Genomic DNA, 12,338 nt, shown 5'->3' with positions numbered 1-12,338 from the left:
AAGCATCCGCTTCACTCAAATATCTCTTTGCCTTACCGATTCAACTCACAGCTGGAATCACGCACTTTTCGAAGGCAGCTCCTTTCACGTTCATTTAGTTTCCTCCGCTGACATGGCAGAGGCACCTAAAGCCAATCTCTCCAAGCGACCATATGATACGCAGCTAAAGAAGCGCAACATTTACGATGACGGAGCTGCAGAATTGAATGAAAAAGACATTGACATTGAGTATGAGGAAGAGAGTGTTGGTGTGCAAGAAAGAGATTTCAAACATCGACAGGTTCGTCCGGCTACCTAATGCTCTCGTTCGTAACTGAGTTCAGAAGGTGTTCAAAGGTTGGACCCTCCTCTGGTGAGCTCCTCTTCTTGGGAAAACTTTTGAACAACAGCTGAATTTTTCAGGTTGGCATACCAGTCTACAGGCGTCATCTATGGGGATATCGGAACCAGTCCGCTTTACGTTTACTCATCCACGTTCTCTTCCGAGCCTTCGCACGAAGATCTTCTCGGCGCATTATCACTGATAATATGGGCTATGACATTGTTCGTCACCGTCAAGTATGTCCTCATCGTACTCCATGCCGACGATGAAGGCGAAGGCGGCACATTTGCCATATACAGTTTGCTTTCGCGCTATGTAAGTGTGTACTTATCTCTTCGATCAAAACAGGAACTCACTTCCCTCAGTGTCACATATCCAAGACAGATCCCAAGAAAAAGAACATGCAGAGGCTTCAAAGATACGGAGCGGACGTATTACCGCCTGGCAACCTTTCAGTGAGGACATTTTTGGAGGACAATCGTTTTATGCACGGAATCCTCAAAGCTCTAGCTGTATTCGGTGTCAGTCTTATCCTGGCAGACAGCGTTCTGACTCCCGCACAATCGGTGCTTGGAGCTGTTCAAGGTATAGGCGCTTTATTTCCAACAACCGACTAGACTATGCTCACATTAACAGGCCTCAAAGTTGTAAACGATGGTCTGGGAACCGACGTCATTGTCGGCGTTTCTTGTGCCATTCTTGTCTTACTCTTCACGCTCCAGCCACTTGGTATTTCAAGGCTTGCCAACTTCTTCGCGCCTGTCGTTATCTTATGGTTACTCTTCAACCTATCTTTTGGAATCTATGTGAGTAGCAAAGCCAACAAGAGGAGGAGTTGATGCTTATTGTATTCAGAACCTTGCGCAGTATGACTGGACTGTCCTGAAAGCGTTCTCGCCGTATTTTGCCGGCGCGTTCATGGTCCGCAACAAAACCGACGGATGGCTTTCCCTTGGTGGAATCCTGCTTGCATTTACTGGTTCGTTTACGATCCAATGATGAAAAGACATAATACTAATAATTGGGAAAGGTGTTGAGGCTCTATTTGCAGACATTGGCGCATTTTCCAGGAAGTAAGACTCTATTGTCTTTAGAATTTACGATAGGTGTTGACACAAACAGGGCCATTCAGATTTCATGGCTCTGCCTCACATACCCCTGCCTTCTGCTCGCTTATATTGGGCAAGCCGCCTATATTTTCCAGAACCGCGGAGCAATTTCGAACCCGTTTTTCGAGAGCGTACCGCCAGGCATGTTTTATCCTTCGCTAGTCCTCTCCATCCTTGCCGCTATCGTTGCTTCTCAGGCCCTCATCACCAGCGCTTTTCAGCTGCTGTGCCAGGTCATGAACACCAGCTACTTCCCACAGATCAAGATGGTGTATACCAGTGAAAAGTTTCACGGACAGGTCTACATCCCGATGGCGAATTGGCTGATGATGATTGGCACGATTATCGTCACTGCTGTATACAACAACGTACGTTCTAAAAAGGCCACTGTTACTGCAAAAGTCGAATAGCTACGCAATACTAATCATCTCCTCAGACAACAAAGCTGGGTCACGCCTACGGCTTCTGCGTCATCCTCGTCACGTTTATCACCACCTGCCTCGTTGCCCTCGTCGCCTTGATCGTCTGGCGGAAACCCTGGTACCTTGTGCTTCCCGCGTGGATTATCTTCGCTACACTCGACGGCCTATTCCTCTCCTCAGCAGCCACAAAATTCATCGATGGAGCCTGGTTCACCTTCGTCCTCGCCATCATCCTCGCTTGCGTCTTCATCCTGTGGCGCTATGGAAAAGAACAGCAATGGGCTGCCGAAGACAGGAACCCACTGAGCCTGAAGGACCTCGTACTGCGAGACGCGGACGGCAAAGCGCGGTTGCATGGAAGATACGGGGGTGGCGAAATCTACACCATCAAAGGCAAGTGCACATACCTGTTCTGCTATTTATTTATTTTTTTACTATAAGGCACTAACACGAACCACAACCCAGGCCTCGGCATCTTCTTCGATAAAGCCGGCGACAAAGTCCCCACCGTCTACGAGGAGTTCCTCCGCAAATTCGAAGCGCAGCACGACGTGCTCGTGTTCCTACACCTGCGCGCACTGCACGTTCCGCACGTACGCACGCCTGCTTTCTTCCTCTACTGAGCCACCACAACGTCTCCTCTTCTAACCTCTCTCTCGTCCTTCAGGTCCCAGAAGCAGACCGCTACGCCGTGGCTCGCACTGCCCACCCCTCGTGCTACCGCCTCACCATCCGCCACGGCTACAACGACCACCCCATCAACGCGGACCTCGGCGCGCTCGTGTACGAGCAGCTGCGCGGCGCCATCGTGCGCGCTGGCGCCACTGCCACGGCCTCTAGCCCCTCTGACCCTTCTCACTCCAACACCCCTTCCGCCACTCAGGAAATCGAAGAGGAAGCACCGCCCGTTGCGACCATAAATAGTCGTCTAGCAGCCCTGACTCGCGCTTACTCCACGCAAACAATCTACATAGTCGGCAAAGAGCAGCTGCGCCTCGTGCCGGGTACGGGGCGCATGGCGTGGGTTAAATACGCGGTGCTGAGCGTGTTTGTCTGGATGAGGGAGAACTCGCGCGCAAAGGTCGCGAAGATGGACGTTCCGGTGGAAAGGGTTGTCGAGGTGGGGTTTGTGAGGGAGGTGTAGTTGGGGTGTTGGTGGTGAGGGAGGGGAAGGAAGAGGTAGAGAGAGGACTGGGAGAGGGAGGAAGAATGAAAAATGGACTTTAGGGGGACGGGAAGTTTGGACAATGTGGTTTAGGAGTGGTTTGTTGAGATACGTACGAAAATGCGGCATTGTTGAGTCACTGTCGAGTATACGGCCTCGCAGCGTCTAAACAACCACAGAAATCTAATTAACCCAAGGTCGCCTACCACGGCTCATTTCTCAGACCAGGGATAAAAGGAAGTGAGAAAACAAGCGGGACCAGCGTACAGACCCCGGCTTCGCCCCCTGAACAGCTTCCTGCAAAGCGCACCCAGGAACCAGCATACCTAAACAGATGACAGAAAAATCAAATGAACACCATCAGCATCACGCACGACCAATACTACGCACTGGCACACAGCCTCACCACCAGGCTACGAAACACACACACACTCGAGATCCCAGCCCTCGCACTTCCTCGCCGCTGGCATTGCGTGCCTCGAGGCCGAAGGTGTGGACCGTGGAAAACATGCGTGACGTTGTTGAAGGATGCGACTTCGGCCAGCGGGGACAGGACGGGTGCTGCTACATACCCGACGTCGACTAGGTTTTGGCATCAACACTCCAAGCCCCCAAGCCTCTCACCCCTCCCCGCCCCCCCGCCGCAAAAGGGAGCCCAAACACGTACCTATGTACATAGCCTCTCCCCTTCCCTCGCGTCTTCCCTCGCGTCTCCCACTCCCCATCACTCCTACCCGGAACCCCACACCACACACCACGTACATACCCGTACCACACATCACGTATGGAAGCCCCGATCAATCAATCAAGCAAGCAAGCAAGCACTTACCTAAGCATATACCCACCACGTCGTCCACAATTCGCCTGCCATCAGCAACGCGTAGGCGAGAGCCGCGCCGCCCCTCATACCGCCACCACCGCTCCGCTCCACCCCAGCCCACTCCAACCGGATCCTACCCAACCTAATCCTACCAAATCAGACCAACCCAACCAAACCAGACCAACCCAACCATCCCAGCCCAAACCAGGCCCTACACGCACAGTCGTACATACAGTATAGACATCAACACGAGTGTGCACACAAGCGCATGCGTGTCAGTGTACGTATTATACAAGTACTAAACGCCTACTCCTATCAGCCTGTAAGCCTGTTTTCCCGTCTGCAGCAGACTGTCTACGCTGCCATTTCCCACCAAGCATCCGTCCATTCGACAAACAATTCCGCTACCTACATGCCCTCACGCAATCCTCGTTCTCCCTTCCCCGTTTTGCACCGCACACCACCGCACCCCACCCTAACGCCTCAGCGACCCCGGCGTCGCCGCGCCCCCAATCCCCATAGTCGTCTCGACGACCTTCTCCCTACAATCACCAACCTTGGCCGCCTCATTCAGAATCGCGCGCTGAATCTCCGCAAACAAGAGCGCCAGGTCACGGAGTCTGGAGCCGCCGACTGCAGCCGGGGCGTCTGCCTCGCCGTTGGGGCCGCCGCCGCCGCGCCGCGCCAGCAGCTCCTGCGTCTGGTGCATGGTGCTGGCCTCGACGGTGCGCAGGTGCTGCTCGATCTCGGCGAGCAGGCGCGCCTGCGTGTCCAGCGTGCCGTCGAGCGCCGTCGCCTGCGCTTGGAAAAACGCCACTAGGTCCGTGTTGCCCTCGTCGCTGGTCGCGGCGTCGAGGTCGCTGTCTTTGCCTGCGGCGGCGGAGCGCGCGGCTGCGCTTGTCGCGGCTGGCGTCCACATCGAGCCTGTGTAGTGGAATTGCGTGGGCAACTTGAGGTTCTCTAGCACCCGGAACGTGATGCGCGCGTTTTCGGCGTCGTGCTTGAACGTTTCCTTGAGCGCGGCGATGGCGCGGCTGTCGTTGTCGAGCGCCGTCTCGACGGTTTCGGTCTTGCTGGCGATGAAGTCGACGTCGGCGGGCACGTAGGCCAGGTTCTCCTTCATACGGCCGTCGATGAAGGCGGCGCACTGGTCGTGGTGGCTGATTTGCTGCTGGATCAGCGCGTCCATCTGCTCGATCTGCTTCTGCAGGTCTTCGTGCAGGTCGTTGAAGCGCGTCGAGCCGCGGATGTTGCTCAGGTCGATGCGCACGCCCGGCACCGTGTTGGTCGAGGCATTGGCGGGCTGGGCGGTGCTGCTGCCGAAGAGGCCGCCTTGCTGCTGCTGCTGCTGCTGCTGCTGCTGCTGCTGGTTGGTATTCATGGAGCTGCCGAAGAGACCGCCACCGGTCTGGGGCTGCTGCGAGGTTGTCGTCGAGGAGCCGAAGAGTGAAGGCTGCTGCTGCGTTTGGGTCGTGGTGCTGCTGCCGCTGTTTTTGTTTGTTAGCCAAGCCGCGCCTTTGTCGCACCTGCAGGAGCCCAGACTCACAACAAAGAAGGCGTCGAAGATTGCTGCTGCTGCGTTTGGCCCGCATTGCCGAACAAGCTTCCGCTCTGCTGCGGCTGCTGCTGCTGTTGCTGTTGCTGCGTGTTTTGTCCCAGCGCGCCACCGAACAATGAGCCCGACTGCTGTGGCTGCGACGATGCCGTCGCCGTGCTAGACCCGAAAAGCCCTCCTCCTCCTCCTCCTCCTGCGCTGGATGCGGGCGTCGAGCCGCCAAACAGGCTGCCGCCCGTTTGAGTCGCGGGTTTGTTTAGGGCTCCGCCGAAGAGGCCGCCGCCCGACTGGGGCTGCGACGAGGCGGGAGTCGACGTGGACGCGCCAAACAGGCCGCCGCTCGCGGGCTGGGAGGTCGCGCCGCCGCTGGAGAAAGTGTCAGTAGGTAGATAGATTTGCAGCTTTGGGCGGGCTTACAAGGGCGAGTTTGCGCCGCCCGTGTTGATGCTCAGGCCGCCAGACTTGCCAAACGACATGATTGCGGTGCTTGGCGGGCAAAAAGCTGCGGTCGGTCGGAGGATGGACAGTGGTGTAGGTAGCTTAGCTTGCGCGCGAGTCAAGACACGATCTACCACAACAACCTTCGTTGCCCGCATACACTCACTCACCACACACAATCATGGAGGAGGACGACGATTTCTACGGCGATGACACCGCCCCGACCACCAAGGCCGAGCCGGTCAAGGACGAGAAGATGGACGAGTCGCTAGAGGAGGGCGAAGAGGAAGAGGAAGAGAGCGACGACTCTGTGAGCTTCCACGAGACCTACCTACCCGGGCCCAATTGCACCTTCGACCCACTAACACGCGCGCGCAGGACATCGACATCATCACCGAGCGCAAAGACGCGCCCGCGCCGGAACCCGCGCCCCGCGGCGCCGGCTCCAGCTTCAACACCAGCTTCAAGACCGAGCCCGCCCGTGCCGCCTCCACCGACACCGCGTCCAAGGCGCACGCGCAGCCGCACGCGCCCGCCGCCCCGGCCAAAGGCGGCGCCCAGCCCGCTGAGCCGCAGAAGCCTGGCTCCAGCTACCCCGAAGTCCGCACCTCGAACATCGACGTGAACGCGACGCCCGTGTTTGAGCCCGCGGGCAAGCCCATCACCGAGGTCGACATTGACGCTGGTATGCCTCTGTTCCTTTCTTTCTCTCTCTCTCTCTCTCTCTCTCTCTCTCCTTCAAGCAAGCCAGACAGTCACGCTAACGCCCTACCTACCCCCGCAGACCTCGCCGAGCACGACAAGCCCTGGCGCCGCCCCGGCGCCGACCAATCCGACTACTTCAACTACGGCTTCGACGAATTCACATGGACGACGTACTGCCTACGCCAAGCGAATATGGCGGCGGCACTCAAAGAGCAAAAGGCCGAAAACGCGAAATTCGAAATGATGTTCGGGGGCGGGATGCCAGGCATGCCGCCAATGCCAGGAATGCCGGGGCTACCAACGGGCCCCTCAGGCGGGAGCAACAGCGGCGGGGGTGGCGGCGGTGGTGGCGGCGGCAACGGCGGCGCAGGCGGGGGCCCGGGAGTTCCTGGCGCGCCGACGGGCCCGGCCGCGCAGACGGGCGGCATGGGCGCTGCTGGCGGCCCTGGCGCCGCTATGCCGGCTGGTATGCCGGGTATGCCGCCTATGAACGACGATATGATGCAGCACATGATGCAGCAGATGATGGCGCAGGGCATCACGGATCCCAGCCAGCTGAGCTTCGAGACGTTCATGCAGGGCATGCAGGGGATGCCGGGGGGCATGCCTGGCGCGCCGCAGGGCCCGGCTGCGCAGCAGGGGGGCGGGTTTGGTGGCGGAGGGGGATTTGGGCCTCAGGGCGGGTTTGGCGGCAGGGGGAGAGGTGGACGGCGGTGGTAGTGCGGCGTGGTGAGAGTGATGGGTGCCGAGGGAAAAGGAAATGGCGTTTGCGGATGAATGGATGCCTCGGCGACAGCAGCGGCAGCGGCGTGCGTGTAAGGTCCACGCGGCTTGACCATGAAGACGCGAGAAACGTTGGCATGTAAGAGATTACGGTTTAGTACGCGACAGTCCAACGCTTTACTTGTTCGATTGCTCATTCCGCTTCCACGTCCATGCTCTCTGATATCTCACAAGCTCTGGCTCCACCACACAAAGCTGCGCAAGTGCAGAGCGTGCTGGTAGTCAAGACAGGGGATATAGGTAGGTAGGGAGGCAATACAACACACAACACAAGCCACCCCACAGAGCGAGCGGTGGTCTTAGACACGGCTAAAATAAACCATACACACATTCCCTACAAGCGCCAAATCAAGGACAAGGACAAGGACAAGACCTCGGGTGCATCTGAGTGCGTACCAGGCACCCGTCCGTCCTCTGTCCGAAGAAGCATTTCCGATTCGGTCACCGATCCAGACTAGGCCTCCATGAAAAGGTGTGCGATGGCGTTGCTGCTCTTGAAAACCGAGTGGACGGTTTGGGCAGTTTTAATGGATGGGGTTGCCAGGGTCTTTGCTCTGCGTGATGGGGATTGTTGTCGTTGAAAGTTTGGTAGCTACGCTGCCGACGGACGATGACTATGAGTGCCGCTGTTGCGTGATGGTACTCACCATCAACAGCTTCGGCGCGTTGTCGGCTGGGTTGGCGAGTGGGAAAGGCGTGATGCTCGTAGGTAGGTGTTGTGCTGGGTTGTTGAGTGGGTGGGAATGCGTTGTATTGTTGAGAGAAAGACCGCGGTAGTACTCAGCATTGGAGTCGGGTTGGGCGGGCGGGGTGCTGCGTGGGTGGGTGGGGGTTGGGAATTGCGTACGTCTAGGCGGGGTTGGTGCGAGATGGTTAGGGCAATGGACTGGGTGTGATAGGTACAGTGCAAGCACTGCTCAATCGCTTACCTTAAATACCTACCTACCTAGCACGACGTAGACACTGCTTCGAACCACTGCCCGCGTCCTAGCGCTAGGGTATGCATGTACTTCATACGTTGCTGGAGATGATGGGCTTGAGGTCCTCACGCCTTGCTACACGGGACCGAGTGTGAGTCTTGTCTGCAAGGCAAATAATGCATGCGTCCGAACAATACATAAGTCAACGAGGACGACGAGGACAGCGACGCCTTTGCGGCAGTCAAGCAAGAGGGTTTGGGTTGCGGGTTTGGGAGGGTGTGGTGTATGCATGAGCGAGGCTGTGGAGCGCATTTAATGTCTTCTCTCTATCTAACTGCGATTCGCACGCCTGCAATGCTATCCCCAACCGTTACGGCACGGGAGTGTCATGCAGTAATGTAAAGGCACAGCCTCCACGTCCTGCACTACAGCATTACAGCTGCTCCCGCAGCCTCTGCTCCCTGCTCTACAACGGCAGCGCAGGCAGGAATATGTTTAGGCGCGCAGCGAGAAACGACTAAGCTACTTTGGTAATTACCCAGGCGCGTAGGTATCGATGCTAGAGGCAGTTCTTTCGGGTGGGAAAGTTGGTTAGCGGGGACAGAGATGACAGTGATAGAGGACGGCGGATGGGGAAGAGGGTGTGGGTGTTTTAATAGGGAGTGGTTCTTGTTTATTTGCTTTTTTTGGTTTACTGCTGGCTTGGCTTGGTGTTGTGTTTTGTGGGTATGCACTAGCTGAGAAGAGCACGGTTAAATTAAGGTGGAGGTGGCATGGCTACGGTGGCTGTTGTGTGGGGGATGGGGCACTGAGGCGGACAGAGGGTCTGTGTTGGCGGGCCAGTGGCTCCTGTATTAGCTGTTCTGGAAGCGTTGGCTGCGGCATGGTGACTACATGGTTGTTTGCATCGTCAAGGTACCCCTAAGTCAAGCAATGGTGGTTTTTTTAGCAAGCAATTGTTCGCACGTGGTGTTAAGACACGCAAGCTGCTAAGAGATTTGAGGTATCCACGTCGACTTTAACAAACAGTGACTGCCTTTGCCGTATTAGATAACCCAGTCACCCATCTCAGCTTCTTTGAACACCTCCCACTACCGCCCTACTCAGCTGGGCAGGGCCCCGGTAGGAAGTCATGTTATAGAAGGGGCATGAGATGTCATACGTGGTTAGTGGCCTTTGTTTCTGTTCACTCACTGATTCTCGCACATGCACCTAATGCTGGTCACTTTAATACTAACTGGGCTTGGTAATGGTAAAGGTTTCTATTGTTATGCCTATATAAGTACCTCCCTCCTCTCCCTTGAGTTTTTCCGCACACCTTCCACCTTCTTTCTCGCTTCTCGGGCGTACACCCGACTGCGACTCTTCTCTTCATACAACCTCTTTTACCACACCATCGACCAAGCCTTTGGATAAGTAATGCCAAAGAAAGCCTCGAAATCCTTCAAGCAACATGTCACCTAAAATGTTGGACGTGCCATCCCTCCGGCTAGAGCGGGGTGATGTGATCATCAGGTTGTCGGAAAGACCTGAAGATACCCTCTTGCTCCATTCATCCTTGCTGAAACAATTCATATACTTCGAACCAACACTCAACGGGCGCTGGGGACGACCTTTCGTGGAACTGCCTGTTCCTCAACCGCAGCAATCTGGCAATGAGCCCTCAATCACCGTTTGGCAATACGTTCTCGCTCTAACTGAGGACACTAGCGCCTTACTCCTTCGATGCGCAAACGATCAGACCAGCTTTCAGTTTACTGAGTACTTCTTTGGTCTTCCATTTCACATGTCCGAATATACTGCCGGACTTTCTAGGCGCGAAGACCTTATAAGCTGGCCTGATAAGTCTACACAGCAAGCCGTAAACGCCCATAAAGCCTTGTTCCGCCTTCTATATGGTCTCTACGTCAACTTGGACTTCACGCCCGACCCGGAATCCGCAATCAGATGCATGGCAGACGTCACCGCTTATGCTGAGTTTTACGGAATGCTCGATATCGTGAGACCAGCTATCACAGAGACTCTTCTTGACATTCAGGGCCTCTGGGAAGATGTAGCTTGGAAACCTCTCTTTTATCTTGGACTAGCAGCGAAGCTGCGTTGCGAATGCATATATGACGACGCACTCAAGCATGTCGTCTTCTCAGGACACTGGGGGCCCTCGCCAATGGGCGGGTACGGATTGGGCGATTGGGATGTCGGAAACCCGCTTGATTACGATGTCTTCGACCACAAGAAGCTGATACTGTCTCTTCTTGGGGAGCGGGAAGAGATCATGTCTACCATCCAGCACGCCATTAACCAACTACGCTCTATCGGATATCAGATAATGGATCGTGGACCAGACTACGTTTATACTGATGACATTAAGGTTGTCGAGAGCTTGAAGAAACAAGACGGAAAGTGCAAATGGATTGCTCGATCTATCTATAATGAGTGGTTTGTTCGAACATTCTTTTACGATTGCAATGGTTATATTTGCAACAAGTGTCACATCCCACTTTTGTTTATATTTATTTAGCTAACATTCCGGTCAGGGAGTTCAAGACAACCTGCAAGCTACTTGTCGCGCATGGATCCAAGTCACCACCGGATATATCCATTTTCGGAGACGACGAGTACCTTAGACTTCTCGGTCAACATGATTGCCCTAACAATCACCATCAGGAGCCCTTCCAGTGCCTACAAAAGGACCTTACGGAAAAACTCAAGCCAGCCGCAGATATTGCGAAGGAAGCTCTTCAAGCCAACAAGGAAGAAGGAACACGCCATGAGACAAAATTCTTCATGGGTATGCGTCCCCCTTATAGGAGGACTAAATACCACCCATGGAAGAACCTTTACATGGAACACGAGGACTTTCAAGACACGATTGCAAACGAATACAACGACTCTCAAGACAGTGACGAAGAAGAAGTTGAAGATCAAGAACCGTCGGACACAGAGATAGAGACAGCCAGATTCCACGAATTTCTCAACACCATCACAGTCGAGTCTGCAAGCCTGGAATGGGCCAGCTTCGTATCGGTACCGGCCGTTGGGGGAGAAAGCCTCATTATCTCTACCGACAACTCCATTGGACTGGCAAGTTTCAAGATTGGCCTTGATGATGGTGAGCCAGTGCCATGGAAGAAGTCTACATCCGACACATACGATGCGGACGACACGCCACAGGCTACAACTGATACTCAGAACGTGGACGAGTTTGATGGTCGTGAAGGTGGCACTTGAACTCGGCATCACTGACGCAGAAAATGTTATGTGGCAACACCAACATAAATGAGCGATACTTCACTCTAAAGAATCATGTATTATATAGGGGTACAGAATGTGACTAGCGAGGGATGAGGACTAGGAATCGTCACTGGCCTACAAGGCTGCGATGCCTCTTCCAAGGCATCTTCTTGAAGTCAGCAGGACGAAATTGGTTCGGTGTGGAAAGTTTATTCGGTATGGGAATTTGGTTTAGCAGGATAAATTGGCTAGCAGGACGAAATTGGTTGGCAGAGGAAATCAGTTCAGCAAAGAAAATCAACTGTACGAATAGCATCAGAACTAAACACTATATCTTTAATAAAACCCTCATAAAAACCGCACAATGACTACGATTTTCAAAAAACCAAGAAACCAAAACCTCCAAGCAGAGTCGTCATAAAACAATGCCTTACCACCACCAGATCCCTTACCCCAAGACTTAGAACATCGCACTCACACCCGCTTTGCACAAAGAAGACACAGTCTACAGAACCACGCGTACTCACCCACAACCACTTATCCAAACGCCAGGACTGCACTAACTAGACACAAACCCGCGCCAGACCCCAACCACCCAACCCTCAGTCCCAACACCGCCTTCCACCGCACTTCCGTGCGCACGCACACCTACCAGCCCAGCAGAAGGAAGCGCAAGGTCGCTTATCTAGAAGCTGTTTAGATACGTTGACGCGGGAAACATTAGGTAGCTCGGTGCCAAGACAAGACATAGGTGCTATATATACGAGAACAACAACCGCAAAACACAAACCACACTATTGACTCCAACTGGAATAGGAGGGGGAGCGAGGCTGAGGAGGCGTGTTTAGTTCCTATCATGCTATTT

At 54.7% G+C, this 12,338-nt stretch overlaps 4 protein-coding genes across 4 annotated transcripts; 3 read left to right on the top strand and 1 right to left on the bottom strand.

Annotated features, from left to right (window-relative positions):
• The first annotated feature begins 20 nt into the window (after positions 1–20).
• K452DRAFT_247389 (uncharacterized protein) lies at positions 21–3,248 on the top strand. The gene is made up of 11 exons (XM_033538058.1): positions 21–280; positions 327–352; positions 403–637; positions 688–907; positions 959–1,128; positions 1,178–1,301; positions 1,353–1,395; positions 1,445–1,799; positions 1,868–2,246; positions 2,319–2,446; positions 2,521–3,248. Exons 1-11 carry the CDS (start codon positions 113–115, stop codon positions 2,995–2,997), a joined length of 2,325 nt encoding a protein of 774 aa, XP_033399599.1. The 5' UTR covers positions 21–112; the 3' UTR covers positions 2,998–3,248.
• A 1,065-nt stretch (positions 3,249–4,313) lies between these two features.
• K452DRAFT_296852 (uncharacterized protein) lies at positions 4,314–5,869 on the bottom strand (the record flags this gene model as incomplete). The annotated part of the gene is made up of 3 exons (XM_033541955.1): positions 4,314–5,325; positions 5,385–5,759; positions 5,811–5,869. The coding sequence occupies 3 exons, from the start codon at positions 5,867–5,869 to the stop codon at positions 4,314–4,316; spliced, it is 1,446 nt and encodes a 481-aa protein (XP_033399598.1).
• A 104-nt stretch (positions 5,870–5,973) lies between these two features.
• Positions 5,974–7,687, top strand: K452DRAFT_247383 (uncharacterized protein). Its single transcript, XM_033538057.1, has 3 exons — positions 5,974–6,141; positions 6,210–6,516; positions 6,616–7,687. The coding sequence occupies exons 1-3, from the start codon at positions 6,013–6,015 to the stop codon at positions 7,254–7,256; spliced, it is 1,077 nt and encodes a 358-aa protein (XP_033399597.1). The 5' UTR covers positions 5,974–6,012; the 3' UTR covers positions 7,257–7,687.
• A 2,005-nt stretch (positions 7,688–9,692) lies between these two features.
• K452DRAFT_307237 (uncharacterized protein) lies at positions 9,693–11,470 on the top strand (the record flags this gene model as incomplete). Its single annotated transcript, XM_033543048.1, has 2 exons — positions 9,693–10,678; positions 10,777–11,470. 2 exons carry the CDS (start codon positions 9,693–9,695, stop codon positions 11,468–11,470), a joined length of 1,680 nt encoding a protein of 559 aa, XP_033399596.1.
• Positions 11,471–12,338: the final 868 nt, after the last annotated feature.

Source organism: Aplosporella prunicola (genome assembly GCF_010093885.1).
Source record: "Aplosporella prunicola CBS 121167 unplaced genomic scaffold K452scaffold_8, whole genome shotgun sequence".
Taxonomy (NCBI): domain Eukaryota; kingdom Fungi; phylum Ascomycota; class Dothideomycetes; order Botryosphaeriales; family Aplosporellaceae; genus Aplosporella; species Aplosporella prunicola.
Note: the sequence above shows the minus strand (reverse complement) of the source record. Positions and strands in the feature narration are given on the sequence as shown.